Genomic DNA, 24,865 nt, shown 5'->3' on the forward strand with positions numbered 1-24,865 from the left:
CCATTACAAGCGTCCGCTTGCGGTGCGGTCCCGTCCCAGGGCTGGTGTGCGGCAAGGACCTGCCGTGACGTCACGGTCATGTGACCGCGACGTCTTCATAGGTCTTGCTCCCACCAGCCCTGGCACTTGCAATGGAACTCGGCTTCAGGAAAATGGCCGCCGCGATCTCGATCTGCGCACGTGCAGCATCCAGCGGCCATTTTCCTGAAGCCGACCACTACCATCTGCACAGGATCCCAGGAAGAGAAGAGGCAGGACGCAGAAGAGCAGCGACAAGAATGGTGAGCATGATACACTACAAGGGGCCCTCGGATCGTTAGGTGAGTATGTTTATTTTTTATTTTTTGGCCCTATACGTGCCTCAGTAATATACTACGTCACTGGGCAATATCCTACGTGGCTCTGCTGTATACTACAAGGCTGGGCAATATAATACGTGGCTGGGCAATATACTACAAGGCTGGGCAATATACTACAAAGCTGTGCAATATACTATGTGGCTCTGTGCAATATACTACGTAGCTGCGCAATATCCTACGTCGCTGTGCTGTATACTATGTAGCTGTGCTGTATACTATGTAGCTGGGCAATATACTACGTCGCTGGGCAATATACTACGTGACTGGGCAATATACTACGTAAATGGGCAATATACTACGTGGACATGCGTACTCTAGAATACCCGATGCGTTAGAATCGGGCCACCATCTAGTGTATATATAATATTCATTATAAAAACTAGAGGTCAGGTCACTGAGGGATCAGTGACCTGTCAGCAGTCTGCATTATGAATAGCTAACTCAAACGAAGAAAAAACCACGACAAAAAATTCCCATGGTAAAGATGTATAATATAAATTTTTATTAAACTAAATACAAATGACAACAGGAGGAGGGGGAGAGAGAACACGCCCGCTCACACATGTCCAGAACTGGAAGCCCACAACAATAGCAGCAAAGGTATAAGTATGTACAAAATATATAGCAAAAGTCTATTGCATACTTGCCCATATCAATCAATGCATGCACATCCCAAAAAGTTTTATAAAAAATGTAACACAGAACAGCAACAAAGGCTGACGATATTTACCGGTATAGCTGGGAAACAGTGTGGGCGTCCACACTGTTTCCCAGCTATACCGGTAAATATCGTCAGCCTTTGTTGCTGTTCTGTGTTACATTTTTTATAAAACTTTTTGGGATGTGCATGCATTGATTGATATGGGCAAGTATGCAATAGACTTTTGCTATATATTTTGTACATACTTATACCTTTGCTGCTATTGTTGTGGGCTTCCAGTTCTGGACATGTGTGAGCGGGCGTGTTCTCTCTCCCCCTCCTCCTGTTGTCATTTGTATTTAGTTTAATAAAAATTTATATTATACATCTTTACCATGGGAATTTTTTGTCGTGGTTTTTTCTTCGTTTGAGATGGTTTTTTGCGACAGTTTCTAGTAATGTCCATATATATCGCAGTATCTTGATACTCTATCCAATGTTAGTGTTACTGTGATGTTTCTTCTCATGAGGTGTTCTAAAATTATGAATAGCTAAGCAGCCGCCCCGGAACAGGAGTTATATCATTAACTCAAAACTGAACAACCAGATTTCATGAACCCAGGTATCATTTTAATCTGTATAACCTGACAGTGTCTGTAGGTTACTGTGCACAACCCTGCTGACATGTTCCCTTTAAGAAGAGAAGTTGCATCCAATGTGTTGTGAGGCATGGAGATGCTGCAAAAGTAAAAAAAAAAAGCTGCCTAAGAGGACCTGCATTACAGAAGAAGAGAATGCAATTTCCGGTCACAGGTCCATGAAGGACCGTCTCACCCTTGTTTTGTGCTAAAGCAAGTGGAGATTTAAAAGTAAAGGCCCCGTCTCACATAGCGAGATCGCTAGCGAGATCGCTGCTGAGTCACAAGTTTTGTGACGCAACAGCGACCTCAGTAGCGATCTCGCTATGTGTGACACGTACCAGCGGCCAGGCCCCTGCTGTGAGATCGCTGGTCGTGTCGGAATGGCCTGGGCCGTTTTTTGGTCGTTGAGGTCCCGCTGACATCGCTGGATCGTTGTGTGTGACACCGATCCAGCGATGTCTTCACTGGTAAACAGGGTAAACATCGGGTTACTAAGCGCAGGGCCGCACTTAGTAACCCGATGTTTACCCTGGTTACCAGCGTAAATGTAAAAAAAACCAAACAGTACATACTCACCATCTGATGTCCGTCAGGTCCCTTGCCGTCTGCTTCCCACACTGACTGAGCGCCGCAAAGTGAAAGTGAAAGTACAGCACAGCGGTGACGTCACCGCTGCGCTCTGCTCTCACTGTACGGCCGGATCTCAGTCAGAGCAGGAAGCAGACGGCAAGGGACCTGACGGACATCAGATGGTGAGTATGTACTGTTTGTTTTTTTTGGTAACCAGGGTAAACATCGGGTTACTAAGCTCGGTCCTGCGCTTAGTAACCCGATGTTTACCCTGGTTACCCGGGTCCTGCAGGGGGACTTCGGCATCGTTGAAGACAGTTTCAACGATGCCGAAGTCGTTCCCCTGATCGTTGGTCGCTGGAGAGAGCTGTCTGTGTGACAGCTCCCCAGCGACCACACAGCGACTTACCAACGATCACGGCCAGGTCGTATCGCTGGTTGTGATCGTTGGTAAATCGCTATGTGTGACGGGGCCTTAAGGCTTGGGTCACTTGTAGTTTATTTGTTGAGTGGATGAACGTGGTCTTCTGTCTGGAAGTAAAGACATACCTTTTAGAAAGGAATCTACCACTCAAAGTCTTGCTGGTTGTGGACAATGCTTTTGCCCATCCTCAAGGCCTTGAGGACAACTTACTGGAGGAATTCAAATTCATTAATGGCCAGTTCCTTCCTTCCAACTTCACTCCACTACTGCAGCCTATGGATCAAAAGGTCATTTCAAATTCTAAGAAGCTATACACCAAAGCACTGTTTCAGTGATGCTTCGAAGTGACCGAAGGAACATACTTTACCATGCCACAGTTTTGGAAAAATTATTTCAACATTGTGAATGGTCTCAAGATCATTGATAAAGCATGGGATGAGGTCACCAAGAGAACCCTCACTTCTGTTTGGGGCAAACTGTGATCTGACAGCATCCTTGGAAATGACATTGAGGCATTTGATGGGTTTGAGCCAATTGTCGATGAAATTGTGTCTTTGGGGAAGTCCATGGGGCTAGAGGTGAATGAGGCCAACATTGAAGAGCAGGTGGAGGAACATGGTCAGGAGCTAACCACCAACGAACCTATGGATTGGCATAGTGAGCAACAGAAGGAGGTTATGGAGATGATCTTGTCTGGGGAAAAGGATGAAGACAAGTCAGAGGAATCTCTCAATTCAAATGATATTCGGGAGATGTGCAAAATTTGGGAAACTGCAAGACTTTGTAGAAAAACACCACCCGAATAAGGCTGTAGTAGTGCGAGCGATGAATATGTTCAACAATGCAATGTCACATTTCTGTGGAATCCTCAAAAAGAGGCAAAAGCAACAGTCATTGGGCAGGTCCTTCGTTATTAAAGTCCCATGAAAAGAAAAAAAATCTGGTGAGCCAAGAGATAGCAGTGATTCAGTTAGTGAAAATCATGCTACACAATAACCTTTCTCATGCCATCTTTCTTGTATCCCTCACACCAACAATTCTATTGTAAGGTAAAGTGCAGTTTAATTTGTTTTATGTTTTATTTTGTATTAATAATTATTTATGATTAAATATTTTCGTGTTGTGTAACGAATTGACTGCATTTCAATTCTTTCTTATGGGAAATTTGCTTTGATATACGAGTGTTTTGGATTACGAGCACATTCCCGGAACAAATCCAAGGTTTCACTGTAAATGAATAAAATGCAAGTTTTACTGAAACTTTTCACATAAAGAATATACGGTATATGAATCTGATCAGCTTCCCCTGCTCTACAACAAGAGACAAAAGTCGGCCGATATCAGCATAATTGGCCAACTGTCTAATGAGCATTGAGGCCCCTTGACCCTCCCAGCAGGTGATGTCAGGGGAGAAAACATTTGAATTTTAAAGCCAAAACCATTTGGTATTCAAGAGATAAGATGCTGCCAGAGCTGCCTAGCAGCTTCTTCCTTCGCTTTTCCCCTTTCCAATCAATTAAATGACCAGCCAAGACAATTGTTTATGTATATGATGGAGTTGAGCGAGATAGATGACGTCCAAGTTGGTAAGTGGGCCACTACAACTTTCAAAACAGGTGGAATTGGGCATTTTGATGAGGTATTGGAAGGCAAGGGGGTCGTATATTGTTTTTGCACAAGAACCCTTTTCTGTCTGTGTCCACTCTTGCTTGGTATGTACCATTAGAACACAAACCGTTGGATCAGAAAGAATAGCTGCTAATCTTAAAGAAACCTCGGTGTGAGTCATAATTAAGAGGTCATGACTCCTGTGTTCAAGGAAATTTTCTTGATTACTTGTGACTGTTTTTTTAGCAGTCCATAAATTGTAGATGACAGGTTTATAAATGAGCTGTTCAGTTTCCGATTCACGCAATTTAGCTAAATACATATATATCTTTTCCTGGAAAAAAAATATTACTGACAAATATACTATAACTGTCTTCATTCATAAGTTTAGTTACTTTTGGAGAAAAGAAGAACCATGATAATGTAGCAGTTAATCCAATGAATAACCTCCTGGTCATACGTCGTTGGTGTAGAAGGGGAACCAAATCACCTGTTCAGACTCATTAGTGTCTATGTGGTTTTAATGACCTACTCAGTAGCAGTAAATGAAAAACTAATCCTTATTTTATTTCATTGGCCGAAGCGGATTAACTAACTCATACTACCAGTGCAATCAACCATGTAGAGGGGAGATTACAATTTCTAATTCAGTAAATCTACACATTTCAATCTGCTGCAGTAAGTAGCATTTACGATTTATTTTCCTAGAATACTTAAGCACATTAAAACGGTAGTTGTTTCACTATTGTTATAGAAAAAGACAAGATTACTGCACTATAGACTGTAACCTACTCATGGGTGGAAGCATAGGAATTGTTACATATTATACAACTGTACATCAAACTTTCTCATTATCTATGGGACTGTTGGAGATAGCAAAGTACAGCACTTTGCCATCGCCTACAGAGCAAGAATGGTTGAGCAGTGGCTTACCTGCTCCCCAACCATCCAGTGCAATCAGGGTATTTCAGAGCCCCTTTCTCCAGATCGTAGGGGTTCCAGCATTCAAACCCACCACTGATTTACAAGTCTTCAACTTTTCTGTGGATGGGAGTGTTGACCAGTGCTAGTAGTGGAGAATTCTCACAGCGCCCAGAGCTCCCAAAGAGTGACTGCAGACTTGTACTCCAAGGCCAGACAACTCCTTTAATCTGTGATTGCCTGGTATTGGTATATTATGGTGCATATACCTTTACGGGAACCTAAACTCGATAACTGGCCAAAAAGTTGAAAAAAAATATCAGATTTTCACAGTTACTCTTTCCACACAAAATGTAAAAATGGTCAAATATAGTAAATCATACAGCCTGCAATTCTTACTGCTTGCTATGTAAATGCAGATCTGTTTGTATTGTCCATTATGTCTTATCGTCAGAAATCTACAATATAGAGTTGAAAATATTGAACATCAACAAAACAAAGGCATCTTTATTAATCATGTATTAATAAATACAAGCAAAACTGAATGACAATTAACAAGACAACAATTAAATACTCAGTCCTTTCACATATGCTAAACATTTGGCGGACCTGAACCTGGACATGAAACACATTGCATATACAGCAGTTTATGAAAAATCTATTTATTGAATTGTTACATTTAATGAAATGAAGCAATGTTGATAGCAAGGAAAACACATGGCAATCAAATTCTGCTACACAACTGCCTTTTTTTTTGGCTCTGCCGAAGAGCTTGTGCACATGACCGATTTTCATGAGTGCTATCTGTGTTTTTCACCGATTGCACTCGTACCTGTGCTATTCTATAGGGCTATGCACAGGTCCGTTTTTTTTTTCTTGGGCTGAGTGGTCCGCGGAAAAAATTGAAAACATGTCTGCATTTGATTCGAGTGTCAGATCAAAATCAGAAATTTAATTCTATGGGTCCATGAAAAAAATCTGACCACCTTCGGATGACATCCTAGTGCAGTCTGATTTTCATGGATAGGAGAAGTGGGGAAAAACTTTATTTTTTTTCTGTTCATGTCTGAGAAAAACTGATCAAAATCTGATTAAGGTCTGATCAGAATAATCGGACCATTTTTCTCAGATGTGGAGACACCAGTTCAGTGAACCTACCCTTACGCCTGCTTGTGGTAGACTAAAGGCAAAATGCTACTGTCTGGTTCATTTTAAAGGGAGTCTATCAGCATAAAATGACTGTTCAAACCAACAGTTGCTTGGTGACCTCTTGGTAAAGCCAAACAGTTGAGTGCACCTTCCCACCTTCTTACTTTGCATCTATCTCCACTATCCTCCATTTATGGATTTTGTCTACTATTGTAGGTCAGCCCTGAACCCCATTTGTAAGAGCTGGGAATCAATAAAAGTGGTGCTGTTTATGGAACAAAGCAACTATGTTTCTTTAATCCCATACTAATATTTCTGCTTGATCTCACATGCTCCGATCTAAAGGAAGGCTAAATTGCAAAAATTAAAACTAAGGTGTAACTGCTTTTAAGCGGCATAAGATACATAAAACGTTTGGTAACTTTGTAAATATGGTGCAGTATTTCTCTTGACTAAAGGTATTTTCCAACACTTTTTGAAAAGTAACCAGATTGGGAACAGATCATATCATTATCATTATTACTCAGACGACCATATAAATCGCACCGAGATTAGACCGCAATACACAGACTGGCTGGCGGCTCTCCCCATCCGAGTGTGACTGTCAGGCTTGAGTCAGGAAAGCCGTGGCCATTGCGGTCCAATTTATATGGTCTTCTGACTGAGCCCTAAAATATAGAAAGAGATTGCTAAATAACTCTCCAAACCCCCACAGCTCTAGCACCACTGATCCCGTTGTCTCTGTCAGGACTGAAAGTGATGACTTCCAGGTCATTTAGTTACCTACCCGACCACAGAGGCCACTGAGCTCAATGGAAGTGATGATGTTCTGTCCATCAGTCACCTGACTCTGCAGCCAATCAGTGACCTGAGTGGTCAGGTCAGGGGACTAAATGGATTGGGCATCATCTCTTCAGGTCCCAGTGGAGTCCACCATGATGGTGGCGCAGGAGTGATGGGGGTTTAGAGGATTTTTTTACTACAATGTTTAACAGGTCAAATTATATTTATCATTTAAAATGTAACATGTTTAACACAGATTATTAAAAATGAATGAAAATTGTATATCTGAGAGACGACCATTTCGAGATATTGAAATACAGGAGAAATATGGACCTAAAAAAATGAAAATTCTGTTTGGTTTGGAGCAGATTCCAGTTCCATGGAGTTTCTTGCATCCTCTCCAAATGGTAACATAAAACCAAAGTCTTCTTTGTCATCATCTGAAGCTTGTGAAGACGTTGAAGGAAATAAAAATGCAAAATCATCATCTCCTTCCAATTTCTGGAACAGATTTCCTAAAAAAGGGATTTAAAGGATTTTATTTTAATTGGAAAGCGTACAATTATATATAAAAAGTAGATATTCTGAATGTATTTTGGTATGTACAGTCATCAATTGCTAGACCGATACAAGCCCCAAGTGCTCCAGAAAAGGAGCATGTTAGTACTCGGTAGTCTTGTTCATCTTGTGCCATTCTTGGTGCAAATATTGATAACACATCCATAATGTGTTGTAAGGAGGTAAAGTGTGTGAGTTTCAGCATTACTTATGCATGTAATGATACTAACCTATGTTTGTTGCAGGTGATGGTGTATTGGTATTCGCTGCAGTAAAACTTTCTTGCTAAAATGAAAAAAATATATAATGTACAAAACACACAGAAAATAGTAAAATATATTACTTAAATATTTAATTACTTATTATTTCACATTAAAATTAGTGAGCACTATGCAAAATGAAAACCTGAGCAGGCAACAGTGCCAGTGTTGGCCATATTCACCCATCATTGGGGTTTTCTGGTTACTTTTGGCAGCACTGATTTCCTGGACTCGCTTTTATGTAGAATTTAAAAACTCCCACTGTTGTTATAGTTGAAAATACTTACATGGAGATAAAAAAAAATCTTGCAAATGGTATAGAAGGTTTGAAACCAAAATAAATTGAGGCATACTCGCCCAATCTAAAACCCGTGGATCACACGTTGGCTGCTCTGTGTCAGGACAGAAATTGATGATATCCTGTTCTTCAATCTCATGACTCGTGAGACGTTTCATTGGCTGCAGTGGTCAAGTAATCATATAACCATTAAAGCAGCCGGCGCTGGATCCATGGGTAATCGAGAAGGTCAGTATGCCTTAATTAATTAGTATAAAACCATCCCTTCCATTTTCAAGTATTTTTTTTTTCTTTAAAGGGGTCCCTTGTTCTAGACTCCTGACACTCTATTAGAAAGAGTATGCAGCCGCTCTAAACAGGGGTTCCTACTCTGAGCAATTTGGGACATTGCTTAAATAAGCAACTTTTGTTTTACATCACTGATGGGACAACCCCTTTAAATAGATGTTATTTTTATCTTTGTTGAAAATAAACAATAACTGTCTGTTCCAGTTACGTATTAATTTTTACCTGGTCTTGAAAACGTACTGTTGTAAATGATTCAAAGTTGCAAAGATTCGGAGTTTTAGGAGTGGAGGTCTTAAAAAGATTTAAACAAGGAGATGTTTGTGCTTTGTTTCTGGAGAATCTGGAAAGAAATAATAGTATAATTTAAGAAATGAAGAAAATATTTATTTTAGTAGCAGTTAGGCTAGGTTTACATTAATATTGTGCTCTTCTTTAAGCACATTGGAGTTTTTCAGGATCCTCAAAAAACTTTATTCCCGAAGGGGCCCCCAACATAGCCGTTCACTTGAATGAAGCTGTGGACACTGTCTGGCCTTCCTCCTGGTAGTATTTGTGCTTTTCAGGTATCCACAAAAACACCATTAAAATAACCATGTGTTAATGTTTTTTGTTAGAATTCACTTTTTCAAGGATTTTGACAGGAACCCTGACATAGTGCTTGACTGAGAGCCGAGTATTACTGTGAATCTAGCTTTTAAGTTTTTTGGGAAAAAAAGACCTTTATATAATTCCCCACCCCTTCAATTTGCCACCAATGACAATCATATGTGTATCACATACTAATGGCCATTATGTAGTGCGCAAGATGATATTGGTGGATTATGGAAGGGAAAAAAAGCTAAAATTGAATGCAGATAATTATCTGGAAGAGTGCATGTCTGAGGGATCTGATATACAAATTCAGCCCTTGGTGGGTGCTAACTAAAATATTAGTATTCACTGGGTGCTACCTAAAATATTAGTATTCACTTTTAGGATTTACTTTTAAATGTAAAGAAGTGCATCTTTTAAGGATAGTAATTAGTGTCCGCTGAAAGCAACAAACACCACGCGATTCATGCTTTGTTTCTTTTTTAAAGAGGCAAAGAGAGTGATCATTTAGTTTGCAATTCTTTCATCAATAGCAACTGAATATAGCGCCTAAGGCCTGTTTCACACATCAGTGGCTCCGGTACGTGTGGTGACAGTTTTCTCACGTACCGGAGACACTGACACACATAGACACATTAAAATCAATGTGTCTCTGCACATGTCAGCATGTTTTCATGGACCGTGTGTCCGTTTGAAAAACACGGAGACATGTCAGTGTTCGTGGGAGCGCACGGATCACACGGACCCATTAAAGTCAATGGGTCCGTGTAAAACGCGTACCGCACACGGATGCCGTCCGTGTGCCATCCGTGTGCTGTCCGTGTGCTGTCCGTGTGCCGTGCAGGAGACAGCGCTACAGTAAGCGCTGTCCCCTGCTTTGGGTGCTGAAGCCGCCATTCATCCCTTCTCTCCAGCAGCGTTCGCTGGAGAGAAGGAATGAAAAATCAAGGTTTTTTGGGTTTTTTTGTGGTTAAAATAAACTTCCCGGCAACCGACCCCCTCCCACCCCCTGTGCGCCCGCCTGCCCGCTGGAAATAAAATACTCATCCAGCTCCCTCGATGCTTCCTCTCAGCGCCGCAGCTTGTACTGTATGAGCGGTCACGTGGTGCCGCTCATTACAGTGATGAATATGCGGCTCCACCTCCCATAGGTGGCGCTGAGAGGAAGCATCGAGGGAGCTGGGTGAGTATTTTATTTCCAGTGGGCGGGCGCACAGGGGGTGGGAAGGGGGAGGTTGCCGGGAACTTGATTTTAACCACAAAAAAAACACATTGATTTTTCATTCCTTCCCTCCAGCGAACACTGCTGGAGAGAAGGGATGAATGGCGGCTTCAGCACCACGCTGGGGTCAGCGCTTACTGTAGCGCTGTCTCCTGCACGGTCCGTGTGGTACTCAGTCGGCACACAGGCGGCACACGGCTGCCGCACGTGTGCCACACTGATGTGCCACGTGAGCTCACGGACACACGGACACGGATAACTCCGGTACCGATTTTTCCGGTACCGGAATTATCTGGATGTGTGAGACTGGCCTAACATGGGAGCCATTTTCATGACTTACTAGCAGGGGGACCTGCAAACTGTAATGAGGGCAAATGTTCACCCTTAACCAATTTTTCCAAATATATTTTTATAGCAATTGAACAATGCTTCAAATCCTTTTCTTAAAGAGGACCGATCACCAGTTTATTAAAAGTGGTCAGTTTCTGCTCTTATTTTATTCCCGCTGCTCCCCTGAGTAGTTTGTTCAGGGTGTTTTTTAAGATTCACAAAAAAAACAGCTTGCTTACAAAAAAAAAACCTACTTGCCACTGGATACCACTTTCACTTTAGAGCTGTTGCTTCCACTGTGAACACTTCACCAGGAGTGATGACGTCTCAGCAATCAGTGATCTGGTTGTTGAGGCCACTGACTGACCTCAAAGTCAGATGGCTGGTGGTCATGGTGTCGTCACTTTTGGTCCAGCGGAGACTGTAGGAGCAGCAGCTCTGGAGTGGGGAGTAGAACCTCTGCTGTGAAGTTTACAAATTTAACACAGAACCCCTGTAATCTATGCAATGTATTTGGAGCATTGTTGAAAAAAATGGTGTTCCAGTTTGTGTTCCTTAAAAAATTTGCCAACAGAAACAGGGCAATTGTAGCTAATATCAAGACATAGTTTAAAAACTCAAAAAAGATGGATTTGTAATAATTTTGTTAGTATATAAGTATATTAGCATCTTCTTGCTCTGAACACTACATACAAATCCATTGTAGATTTTGCAACGTTCTTCATTTTTTTCCCTTTGTTCCGTTCACTTTTTCTAATGAGTGTGTTTGTTGAGCTTGATGGAGGATCAGGTTTGATGAATGGTGATGGGATCCTTGGTAATGCAAATACTTCATTTGATGATGTTCCTCCAACAGCTGTGCAGTCCATGTCTTCGAAACTTACAGAGTTTCCCTGCGCAATTGAAATGGACAATGGGTGAAAGCACATTTTACATTTTTAAGCAAACGTGAATCGATCTTTTTAAAGGGAATTTGTCAGCAAGTTTTTGCTATGTAATCTAAGTGCAGCATGAAGTAGGGGCTAAGACCCTGAATCCGGCGATGTGTCACTTACTGAGCTCATGTGCAGCTGTTTCAATACGACTAGTGTTTTATCAACAAGAGATTATCAATACAGAACTAGTTGCCTCATGCCTCCTAGTAAACTGTTCTGTGTAACCCCGTCCCCACCACAGATTGGCAGCTTTCTGTCAATATACAGTGTACACAGAAAGCTGCCAATCAGTGGTGTAATAATACAGAAAAAATGGAGTAATGTCCGCAACAGGTATTTCACTAAAAATGTATACATTTATTAAGTATAGCTAAAAATTACATCAATCAATAATACCATTAAATAACATCAAGCTTTAGAATCAGGTAGACATGTGGCAGCAGTGTCCGCGACAATTAAATCATCAGTATCGATATAATATCATAGTTTAAATATAAGTGGGAGATCAATCTCAGTCTCTTCTGTATCTTCGGTTGACGATGGAGCGCAAGGCCCAGCTAATGTGAGATCACTTTGGGAGAGGAGAGATTCTGGTAGAGATAATCGATGGAAGAGGGGAAACTCTAAGGCTATGTGCACACGTAGGAAGGGTCCTCTGCGGGTTCTCCCGCAGCGGATTTGATAAATCTGCAGGGCAAAACCACTGCGGTTATCCCTGCAGATTTATCGCGGTTTGTCTTGCGGTTTCCGCTGCGGGTTTACTCCTGCACTTGTTTTACTATTGATGCTGCATATGCAGCATCAATAGTAATGTTAAAAATAATAAAAAAATGGTTATACTCACCCTCCGACATCCCGATCTCCTCGGCGCTGCACCCGGCGGTTCGGTTCCAAAGATGCTATGCGAGAAGAACCTTCGTGACGTCACGGTCATGTGACCGCGACGTCATCACAGGTCCTGCTCGCATAGCAACCCTGCGACCGGACGGCCGCGTGCAGCGAGGCGGAAGGACTTCAGGGGCCATCAGAAGGTGAGTATATCATTATTTTTTATTTTAATTCTTTTTTTTTTTTACACAAATATGGTTCCCAGGGCCTTGGAGGAGAGTCTCCTCTCCTCCTCCCCAGGTACCATCCGCACATGATCCACTTACTTCCCGCATGGTGGGCATAGCCCCATGCGGGAAGTAAGTGGATCAATGCATTCCTACGTGTGCAGAATCGCCGCGATTCCACACAAAGAAGTGACATGCTGCGGATTGTAAACCGCTGCGTTCCCGCGCGGCTTTTTCCGCAGCATGTGCACAGCGTTTTCGGTTTCCCATAGGTTTACATTGAACTGTAAACTCATGGGAAACTGCTGCAGACCCGCAGCTGCAGAAACGCTGCGGATCCGCATCAAAATCTGCAACGTGTGCACATACCCTAAAAGGAAATTGATGGTGTCACCCAAAGGTGACAAAAAAGCTCAAACAACCACACTGGAGGTAATTGATTTGTCATCTCATGATCTTTCCGACTCGCAAAAGCAGGTTATATCAATACTGATGATTTAATTGTTGTGGACACTGCTGCCATATGTCTACCTGATTCTAAAGCTTGATGTTATTTATTGGTATTATTGATTAATGTAATTTTGAGGTATACATAATAAATTTATACATTTTTACTGAAATACCTGTTGCGGACATTACTCCATTTTTTCTGTATTATTGCTCTAACCAGGAGTGTCCTATATAAATGTGCTATAGACCTCACCACAGGGTGTTTGGTCTATGTAGCTATTTGTTACTGATGGTTCCAGTGTTGGTCTGTATTTGTTGCAATCAGTGGTGTAGGTGGGGTTATACAGGGCTCAGCATTCCCAGCTCTGCTCGATCTGCAGCAGAGGAAATAGTGATTGTATTAAAATGACAGAAATCAGAATAGTAAGTGACACATGGCTGGAATAAGGTTCTCAGTCCCTACATCATACAGCTGTCAGATAATATAGCAAAATCCTGCTTACAGGTTCCATTTAATTTGGGGCTACATACAGTGGTACATGCAGTTCTGCCAACTGTTCATACAAATACTGTGTGAATTGGAGTAAAGAATAAGTAAGTTAGCAAGCAAGTTGCTGTTTAAGGCCAGTTTCACATGTCCTGATATTTCTGGTACCGGAAAAAAATGGTATCGGAGATATCCGTGTCAGTGTATCCGTGTGTCCGTTTGGTCACATCCGTGTGCTATCCGTGTGTCCGTGTTTACCATCCATGTGCTGTCCCTGTGCTGTCCGTGTGTCCTTTTCCATGTATTGAAAAAATTTGTTTCAATTTTAACCCTATGACTTTAAAAATGCACACGGACGGCACACGGACGCCATCCGTGTGCAGTACATATTTGCATGGACCCATTGACTTGTATGGGTCTGTGTGATCCATGCTGTCGCTCAAAAACATATAAACATAAGGGTGAATGACCTCGGGGAGATCAAAACATCCAACACCGTGGAGACACCATCACGTGTTTCTCAACGCAGTGATCCAGAACACAGCCCCCATCCCTAAAGGGAAATAAGCAAATGCATGTAGAAAAGCCGCGGAGACACCATCATGTGTTTCTCAATGCAAGCAATGAATAGCCAGGTCTTTCACCGGGAAGGAACAACCACGGGAAGGGCAGCATCCAATAAAGGAAAACCAAAACATGGTATCCATCCACAGACAGCTGTTTCGGGGTGTTTAAGGCCAGTTTCACATGTCACACCCCTAACCCTAATCCCAACCCCAACACACCCCTAACCCCAACACACCCCTAACCTTAATTCCAACCCTAACCATACCCCTAACCCTGACACACCCCTAACCTAACCGTAAACATAATCCAAACCCTAACCCCAACTCTAGCCCCAACCCTAACTTTAGCCCCAACTCTAACTTTAGCCCCAACTCTAACCCTAACTTTAGCCCCAACCCTAACCTTAGCCCCAACCCTAACCCTAACCCTAATGGGAAAATGGAAATAAATACATTTTTTTATTTTATTATTTTTCCCTAACTAAGGCGGTGATAATGGGGGGTTTGATTTACTATTTATAGCGGGTTTTTATAGCAGATTTTTATGTTTGGCAGCTGTCACACACTAAAAGACGCTTTTTATTGCAAAAAGTATTTTTTTGCGTTACCACATTCTGAGAGCTATAATTTTTCCATATTTTGGTCCACAGAGTCATGTGAGGGCTTGTTTTTTGCGGGACGAGTTGACATTTTTATTGGCATAATTTTCAGGCACATGACATTTTTTGATCGCTTTTTATTCCGATTTTTGTTAGGCAGAATGAACAAAGACCAGCAAATCGTGAATTTCTGTTGGGGGGGGGGGGGGCGTTTATACCGTTCCGCGTTTGGTAAAATTGATAAGGCAGTTTTTTTTCTTCGGGTCAGTACGATTACAGCGATACCTCATTTATATCATTTTTTTATGTTTTGGTGCTTTTATACAATAAAAACTATTTTATAGAAAAAATAATTATTTTTGCATCGCTTTATTCTGAGGGGCATAACTTTTTTATTTTTTCGCTGATGATGCTGTATGGTGGCTCGTTTTTCGTGGGACAAGATGACATTTTCGGCGGTGCAATGTTTATTTATATCTGTGTTTTTGATCTCGTGTTATTACACTTTTTGTTCCAGGGTATGATGGTAAAGCATTGTTTTTTGCCTAGGTTTTTTTTTATTTTTCTACGGTGTTCACTGAAGAGATTAACTAGTGGGACAGTTTTATAGGTCTGGTCGTTACGGGCGGCACTTGCAAGCCACCTCCCTGCAGGCCCCGGAAGGAGCCCCATGGCCATCTTGGATCTGGGGCCTGCAGGGAGGAGGATGGAGGAGACGCTTGGAGCAATGAGATCACATCACGTTGCTCCGAGGATCTCAGGGAAGTACGCAGGGAGCCCCCTCCCCGTGCGATGCTTCCCTATGCCGCCGGAACGCTGCGATCATGTTTGATCGCAGTGTTCCGGGATCCGTGGCTGCTCCTGGAACATAGCGCCAGATGTCAGCTGTGATAGTCAGCTGACACCCGGCCGCGATCAGCCGCGCTCCCCCCGTGAGCACGGCTGATCGCGTTAGACGTACTATCCCATCAGTGGTCATATGGGCCCATACCACCTCGACGTGATAGTACGTCTAATATCAGAAAGGGGTTTTAAACATCAGTTTCATAGCTAATCACACCCACTTTTAAAAGTGGTAAAAGCTGCATCAAATTGCAAAAAGTTTAACATTTTGGCAAAAAAAGGAGTGACATTTTGAAGAAAAAAACTGTTGAAAAATCCTTGATAAATTACCCCCTATATGTAGCTGTGGCCCTGGAGATTTTGTCCATTTTGTACAGGGATAATTGTGTAATTACAGTAATAGTGGCAAAATTAATTTACGGAGTCCTTGCCAAATTATCAAACATAAACACTGTACCTGAGAAAAATAACCGGAGTCTTTGGAGGTATCTGGGATTTCCGGAGACTGTTGTATTATGACTTGTTCTTTTGAACAAAAACACACGAAAATGTAACTTATTCTATTCATATAATATACTACTGTATATGCATACTAAACCTAGAAATGAATGAAGAGAATAAGTACTACCTTTTTGCTAGGTTATAAATCAAAATGCTGCTACCATAAGCTTGGGACACCCGATCTAAGTAAATTATGCATTAGTAGTACCTTACTACGTAATGTTGATTTATGTATATTTTTACTGGAAAAATTATTTAAAGCTCCCTTAAAATAGGAAACAACATAAGATAAATATAGAAAAAAGGTTCAACATCCTAATTACCTGTTTCTTTGATATTCGGCTTTGAATGGATTTGCTTTTGAATGAGACTAAACCTGTAAAGTATTAACATTTGCATCTGAGTATAGATCTGTAGACAATTCATACAGATTACATAAGTTATGAATTTCCATAAAATATCCTATAATTGGTTCCTCACATATTTTCCAACATTCAGGCTTGTTTTTTTGTGTTGTAGTACAAAAACTCTGAAGGGAAACTGCAAGGGTTCCAGGGTTCCAGTAGTGGAAGAAAGAGGACGCGGAACAACTGAGCAAATAAGAAGACTTGCAGATCAGGACTGTGGCGTTAAACGGAACCTGCATTTTCCCCACAGTATCCATCCTCTGTAGTCTACTCCAGCGACGGTGAAGCACACTGTTTCTCCCTACTTCTCCACAACCCAACTTTAAAGGGAACCTGTCATCAGTTTTGGCCGCTATGAAGTAAGGCCACCACCTTTGGGGGCTGACATACATCATTCTATAATGCTGTGTATCTGCCACCAACCCGACCTGTAAGAGAAGAAAAATAACTTTTGTTATACTCACCTGGGGGGTGGTCCGGTCCGAGGAGTGTCGCTCTTCTTGGTCCTGTGCCTTCAATCTTCTTATGATCGCCGTCCTCCTGCTTGCTTCATGTGGATGATGTGTCCCTATGTCATCCACATAGTCTCCCCGGCATCATGCTCCTGCGCAGGCGTACTTCTCTGATCTGTTGATGGCAGAGCAAAGTACTGCAGTGTACAGGCATCGAGAAAGGTCAAAGAGCCCCGGCGCATTCGCACTGCAGTACCTTTCTCTGCCCTCAACAGGGCAAAAAAGTACGCCTGTGCAGGAGGGCTGTGCTGAGTAGAAACAGGGAAACATCATCCACAAGAACCAAGAAAGAGGACGGCCACAAGAAGAAGGGAGGTGTCAGACCAAGATCAGCAAAACCCCTCGGACAGGACCACCCCGCAGTTGAGTATAATAAAAGTTATTTTTCTTCTCTTACAGGTCGGGTAGGGGGGGCCGATATACAGCATTATAGAATGCTGTATATCAGACCCGAAAGGTGGTGGCCTTACTCCATATCAGCCAAAACTGGTGACAGGTTCCCTTTAAAGCTGGGTTGTGGAGAAGAAGGGAGAAACAGTGCGCTTCACCATCCCTGGAGTAGACTACAGAGGACAGATACTGTGTGGAAAATGCTTTACACTTTAAAAGAAACGTCCATAAGACTTTGTACCCTCTATCCCTTGTATATATTCCAAACCAAGTTATTGTTTAGTGAAGAGTTTATTTTTGAATGGTGGTCTCCATCATTGAACTGTCTGGAACACTTGGTCCTGGCAAGCCCACACCACCGGTTACATGCGGCCTGCATGGGTGTAGTGCCCTCACAGCACAAGTCAACAACTTAAGGTACCGTCACACTAGGCGATATCGCCAGCGATCCGTGACGTTGCAGCGACCTGGATAGCGATATCGCTGTATTTGACACGCAGCAGCGATCTGGATCCCGCTGTGAAATTGCTGGTCGCTGCTAGAAGGTCTGCACTTTATTTGGTCGCTAGGTCGCCGTGTATTGCCGTGTTTGACAGCAAAAGCAAGGATACCAGCGATATTTTACACTGGTAACCAGGGTAAACATCGGGTTACTAAGCGCAGGGCCGCGCTTAGTAACCCGATGTTTACCCTGGTTACCAGCGTAAAAGTTAAAAAAACAAACAGCACATACTCACCAGCGCGTCCCCCAGCCTCTGCTTCCTGACACTGACTGAGCGCCGGCCCTAAACTGAAAGTGAAAGCACAGCGGTGACGTCACCGCTCTGCTGTTAGGGCCGGAGCTCAGTCAGTGTCAGGAAGCAGAGGCTGGGGGACGCGCTGGTGAGCATGTACTGTTTGTTTTTTTAACTTTTACGCTGGTAACCAGGGTAAACATCGGGTTACTAAGCGCGGCCCTGCGCTTAGCAACCCGATGCTTACCCTGGTTACCCGGGGACCTCGGCATCGTTGGTCGCTGGAGAGCGGTCTGTGTGACAGCTCTCCAGCGACCAAACAGCGACGCTGCAGCGATCGGCATCGCTGTCGCTATCGCTGCAGCGTCGCTTAATGTGACGGTACCTTTAGCCAGGATCCCCATCTTCATGTAATATGCCAGGCACTGAAGATGAGTACTTCACCCACTGCTACTGCCCCTCGACACGTCTAAAAAAAACACTGAAAAATACTGCAATGTTTTTTCCCTGCTTTGGCCACTGGACAAAGTGCACATCTTTACTCATTTGTTTGCATTCTGCTCCATCAGAAAACAGAGTGACCAGACACAACTAATATGTATGAACACAGCGATAGCCTTTGTTGTTGGTGTAGATTTACATAACTGATTTCTCCACATCTGAGAAAATCGGTCCAATTATTCTGATCAAACTTTGATCAAAGTGGCCTGGCATCAGTTTTTCTCGGATGTGGAGAGGAAAAAAAATGTCTCCAGTCTATTAGTTTGTGAAAATGTTTTCCATGGACCCGTAGACTTGCATTGCCTATTTTGATCAGCCACTGAGATCAAAATCGGACTAGTCTCCAATGTTTGTTTTTTTTTCTGCAAACCACACTGAGGAAAATCAGACTTGTTAAAACCATGTACAAGAGAATCTGTTGTGTTCATGAGCCCTAATGCACAGATACACACAACTTTCCTGGCCTTGTGCCACACCTTTTATGTGAGGGGAGCAGTATTCTCTCCATAATTATATGTACCAACTTACACAATGTTTACAACTCTTACCTTAGTTGACCATGACACTGCAAATTTGTAGTTGCTGGAATCAAGTCTTTACTAATATTATTCAGTAATGGCTCCTAACGAAAAGAATCATAACTTTACACTCCAAATATGTTATGCAGATATGTAAAGTCATTAAGGCATAGGTCAGGCAGTGATTATTTTACTGTGCTTCGTTCATATTTTGCTGCAGAAAAATCCATGTGAAAATAAGCTAAATTTCTGCAATGAGCATGGGGCAGATTTGATAATTACACGGTGCCCTGCGTTCTGAACAGATTTTCTGTTAGGCCTGTTTCACACGTCAGTGGCTCCGGTACGTGTGGTGACAGTTTTCTCACGTACCGGAGACACTGACTCACGTAGACACATTAAAATCAATGTGTCTCTGCACATGTCAGAGTGTTTTCACGGACCGTGTGTCCGTGTGTAAAACACGGAGACATGTCAGTGCTTGAGGGAGCGCACGGATCACACGGACCTATTAAAGTCAATGGGTGCGTGTCAAAACGTACCGCACACGGATGTCGTCCGTGTGCTGCCCGTGTGCCGACTGAGGACCACACGGACCGTGCAGGAGAGAGCCCTACAGTAAGCACTGTCCCCCTGCATGTGGTGCTGAAGCTGGCATTCATTCCGTCTCCCCAGCAGCGTTCGCTGGAGAGAAGGAATGAAAAATCCCATAGGAGTGGAGCCGCATATTCATCCCTGTAATGAGCGGTACCACGTGAGAGGAAGCATCGCGGGAGCTGGGTGAGTATTTTAATGCAAACGGGCGGGCGCACAGGGGGTGGGAGGTGACCAGGAACTTTATTTTAAACACACAAAAAAAACATTGATTTTTCATTCCTTCTCTCCAGCGAACGCTGCTGGGGAGAAGGAATGAATGCTGGCTTCAGCACCACACGCAGGGGGGACAGCGCTTACTGTAGCGCTGTCTCCTGCACGGTCCGTGTGGTCCTCAGTCGGCACACGGGCGGCACACGGCTGCTGCATGTGTGCCACACTGATGTGCCACGTGAGCACATGGACACACGGACATGGATAACTCCGGTACCGATTTTTCCGGTACCGGAATTATCTGGACGTGTGAGACTGGCCTTATACGTGGATGGGGTTTGCAGAAACATATCTAAATTTATCATACTGTAAACTGTCAAAGGAACACACAATAAATCTGTGACAATTCTGCCATATCAAAACTCATATGATATGAATACATTTGAAGTGGATAAACTATTGTTAAATATGTTACCTTTAATTATTAAAATTGCATTTAATTTCAGTCTGTAGTGTTCATTCCTAACTAAATTTTTTAGATCACCTAATATGCAACTTGTGGGAGTGTTCATCCAGTAATATTGGCTGTATATGAGGTCTATGTGTATCCAGGGTCCTTCTGTCTTCATGAGCTCATATATTAGCACAGCTTCTATCCTGCACCTATTTCCTCTTCATGTTCTTTCCTCCTTTTCTATGGTCTGTTTTATCTGCCTTCCCTGAGACTGTAGATACTTTTCCCTCTCTTCACTTGAAATCTGTACAACCCCTTGACCCTCTTTGATATTATCTCTAAGACTATAAGAGCAATAATAATTCTATGGAAAGATGAGCATAGCTTTTAAATACTAAGTTGTTAGTGAGCTTTGTGTACCTTAGAGAGCCTACACAAACTTGCTTAATGCAAGCTGATGTGCTGCATTCAAGGCATTAGGAATTTGGTTTCCCCATGACTATTGTTCTGTATAAATGCATTATTCCTAGAAACAGAGAGCTTCCTACATTGGGGCTGTACTACAATATTGCTGCATATGCAATTTTCTAAGATCCAAAGATAGGTTCTCATTTGTCTTATATCGATTCGTCACCATTATTCTATACATAATATGTTATATGGTGAACTATTTGGGTCTCCCCTGTATTAGCCAGAGCAGAGAGCCACTGCAAAGAGTGATGGACACATCCAACAGCCAGGCTTCCTTATAGAAGAATGGGAAAACAGGGCCATAGTTTGGCCACAGAAAAAGAGCTTTTTGTCTTATAAATGTAAAAACAATAAGAAGATGACCTCAATGTCCATTTCCACACTCTTCTCTTGGTTTGAAACAACGCTGTTGCTATTTTGGGGGTCACCAACATTTCCTCCTTTGTCTGTTCCTGCATGAAAAGATTGCAATAGATATAAAAATAAGCAGAATGTATGTGCAGAATGTGTTACAATGATGCCACCTATTCAATGTTCAGTAAATATATAAGATATAACAAGAAAGTGAACAATACCTGTCTCACTGAAGTGCACAGATAACTTAGTTTCTCTAAGCTGTCTCATTAACTTTTTGGGCAAGCCTGGGAGGTATAACAAGTGTGATTTCTTTTCTTTTGATTGGTTTAGTCTTGTTTCATCTTTATTGACATGCCTATTTTAACAAATAGAACAGTTTTTTAGAGATAAATAATAAATGGTTATTCCCAAAATTGAAAGTTATCACCTAATCAAAGGATAAGAGTTAACTTTCTGATCAGTTAGGGACATCAATGCTGAGAACAGTGCTTTAAAATGGCCCATCAGAATTGAGATGTGGCCATGAATGAACACCACCACTCTGTTCACTGTCAGCATTATTGCTGGAGATGGTGGAGTACAGCACTTGGCTTTTTCCAGCAGTCCCACAGACAATTCATAAAGTAGTGCATTTTAGAGCCTCGTTCTCTGGATATATGGGTGTCAAGTTATCAGCTATACTGAAGATAAATAAATATAACGTTCAATGATGGGAATAACCCTTTCCTGTGCAGATGAATTTTCAGCAGTGTCCTTGGAAGCTCTGGGTGTATTGCCATGCTAATTTGCATGCAGATTTTAAAGCTGATTTCACCCTTCACAAAACAATGTTCAATATCTACATCAAGTTGTGGAAGAAATCTCAGTGAGCTGATTTTTCCATAGGGTGTTAATGTAATTTTGTGAAACTGTTTTCACTTGCACTTGACTCATTTCATGAAAGGCTAGCCATAAAGGTACCAATAATTTACAAAAAAAATGTTTTATATATATATATACAGTACAGACCAAAAGTTTGGACACACCTTCTTATTTAAAGATTTTTCTGTATTTTCATGACTATGAAAATTGTCCATTCACACTGAAGGCATCAAAACTATGAATTATGAACTATGAATGGTTTGGGGTGAGCTGGACCGCAGAGTGAAGGCAAAAGGGCCAACAAGTGCTAAGCATCTCTGGGAAATCCTTCAAGATTGTTGGAAGACCATTCCTGGTGACTACCACTTGAAGCTCATCAAGAGAATGCCAAGAGTGTGCAAAGCAGTCATCAAAGCAAAAGGTGGCTACTTTGAAGAACCTAGAAGACATAATTTCAGTTGTTTCACACTTTTTTGTTAAGTATATAATTCCACATGTGTTAATTCACAGTTTTGATGCCTTCAGTGTGAATGTACAATTTTCATAGCCATGAAAATACAGAAAAATCTTTAAATGAGAAGGTGTGTACAAACTTTTGGTCTGTACTGTATGTATATTGAATTTTCATGCCCTTAAATCACAGAGATATGTCACACAAAATACTTAATAAGTAACATTAATTTATTTTTTTTATCAATGATTAAAATGCAAAATAAATGAACAAGCAAGAAGTTTAAATCAAATCGATATTTAATGTGACCACCCTTTGCCTTCAAGACAGCATAAGTTCTTCTAGGTACTTGGACTTGTACACAGTTTTTCAAAGAATTCATCAGGGAGTTTGTTCCAAACATCTTGGAGAACTAATTGCAGATCTTCATAGAATCATAGAATGTTAGATTTGGAAAGGACATCAAAGGTCATCGTGTCCAACTCCCTGCTCAATGCAGCGCAGGATTCACTAAACCATCTCAGACAGATGTCTGTCCAGCCTCTGTTTAAAGACTTCCATTGAAGGAGAATTCGATACCTCTCGTGGCAGCCTGTTCCACTTATTGATCACTCTCACTGTATTCTGGAGAACTAGGTTTGCTCAGAAACAGGCAAATACTTATCCATCATGCAGCACCACCAGGGAGAAGTCTGATTGACACCAATTTATTCTTCAGCTGACAGGTTATGTCATTAAAAAAATATCTTGAGCAGAAAGAAAAACAAGGAGTCCTGGATAATCAAGGCCACACAGAACCCTGATCTCAGCATCATCCAGTCTGTCTGGAATTACATGAAGACACAGAAGGATTTGCACAAGCCTCATACACAGAAAATCTGTGGTTAGTTTTCCAAGATGTTTGAAACAACATCCCTGCCGAGTGTCACACCAAGGCAGAGAGATGCCAGTGAGAAACGCAAAGGAGAGGTGGGGAAACAGGAAAAGGGGAGCCCTGACGATAGGGAGAGGGAAAGGTTGGTGACCCCTAAACACTAACCTAATTCTTAACCCTGTGCTATCTATCACCCTAGATAGGTAGTGCTCTCAATTGTCTAAGCCCTGGCTGACCCTGGTCTTAGGGTACCGTCACACAGTGCAATTTTGATCGCTACGACGGCACGATCCGTGACGTCGCAGCGATCGTATGATTATCGCTCCAGCGTCGTAGACTGCGGTCACACGTTGCAATCACGGCGCTGGAGCGATGCCGAAGTCCCCGGGTAACCAGGGTAAACATCGGGTTACTAAGCGCAGGGCCGCGCTTAGTAACCCGATGTTTACCGTGGTTACCAGCATAAAAGTAAAAAAAAACAAACCGTACATGCTCACCATCTGATGTCCGTCCGGTCCCTTGCCGTCCGCTTCCTGCTCTGACAGATCCGGCCGTACAGTGAGAGCAGAGTGCAGCGGTGACGTCACCGCTGTGATCTGCTCTCACTTTCCGGCCGGCAGACAGTCAGAGCGGGAAGCGGACGGCAAGGGACCGGACGGACATCAGATGGTGAACATGTACGGTTTGTTTTTTTTTACTTTTACGCTGGTAACCACGGTAAACATCGGGTTACTAAGCGCGGCCCTGCGCTTAGTTACCCGATGTTTACCCTGGTTACCAGCGAACGCATCGCTGGATTGCTGTCACACACAACGATCCAGCGATGTCAGCGGGTGATCAAGCGACGAAAGAAAGTTCCAAACGATCTGCTACGACGTACGATTCTCAGCAGGATCCCTGATCGCTGCTGCGTGTCAGACACTGCGATATCGTAACGATATCGCTAGAACGTCACGAATCGTACCGTCGTAGCGATCAAAATTGCACTGTGTGACGGTACCCTTAGTCCTGGATAGTGTGAAGGGCAGCAAGACACTAGTTTTATTACTATGATAAGACCGCACTGAGAAAGAAACAGACAGGGGAAAAACACACAAATGGAACTCCACATGTCTCAAAAGAAACACAGCAGCTTCTCCAGGAACAACTTCTCCAGTAAGTAAGGCACAGGATAGAAACTCTATAACTGGCATGGGAGGAATCTAAGAGAGGATTTAAATAATAATAATAATCTTTATATAGCGCTAACATATTCCGCAGCGCTATTTACGGACATTATCATTGCTGTCCCCAATGGGGCTCACAATCTAAAATCCCTATCAGTATGTCTTTGTAATGCCCAGAGGAAACCCACGCAAACACGGAGAGAGCATGCAAACTCTTTGCAGATGTTGTCCTTGGTGAGATTTGAACCCAGGACTCCAGCGCTGCAAGGCTGCAGTGCTAACCA

At 42.5% G+C, this 24,865-nt stretch overlaps 1 protein-coding gene across 3 annotated transcripts in view; it reads right to left on the minus strand.

The window, feature by feature from the left end:
• Positions 1-5,677: 5,677 nt before the first annotated feature.
• Positions 5,678-24,865, minus strand: part of C1H14orf39 (chromosome 1 C14orf39 homolog) — a 116,503-nt gene continuing 97,315 nt past the window's right edge. For all 3 annotated transcript variants that reach the window (XM_077265449.1, XM_077265439.1, XM_077265456.1), the window contains exons 10-18: positions 21,448-21,584; positions 21,236-21,324; positions 19,171-19,244; positions 16,402-16,454; positions 16,035-16,102; positions 11,336-11,535; positions 8,722-8,839; positions 7,884-7,938; positions 5,678-7,610 (exon numbers count right to left, since the gene is read on the minus strand). In XM_077265449.1, coding sequence (XP_077121564.1) covers positions 7,429-7,610; positions 7,884-7,938; positions 8,722-8,839; positions 11,336-11,535; positions 16,035-16,102; positions 16,402-16,454; positions 19,171-19,244; positions 21,236-21,324; positions 21,448-21,584 — 976 coding nt within the window. In that variant the 3' untranslated portion in view covers positions 5,678-7,428. The remainder of the gene's footprint in view (positions 7,611-7,883; positions 7,939-8,721; positions 8,840-11,335; positions 11,536-16,034; positions 16,103-16,401; positions 16,455-19,170; positions 19,245-21,235; positions 21,325-21,447; positions 21,585-24,865) is intronic.

This window comes from Ranitomeya variabilis, chromosome 1 (genome assembly GCF_051348905.1).
Source record: "Ranitomeya variabilis isolate aRanVar5 chromosome 1, aRanVar5.hap1, whole genome shotgun sequence".
NCBI classification, from domain to species: Eukaryota; Metazoa; Chordata; class Amphibia; order Anura; family Dendrobatidae; genus Ranitomeya; species Ranitomeya variabilis.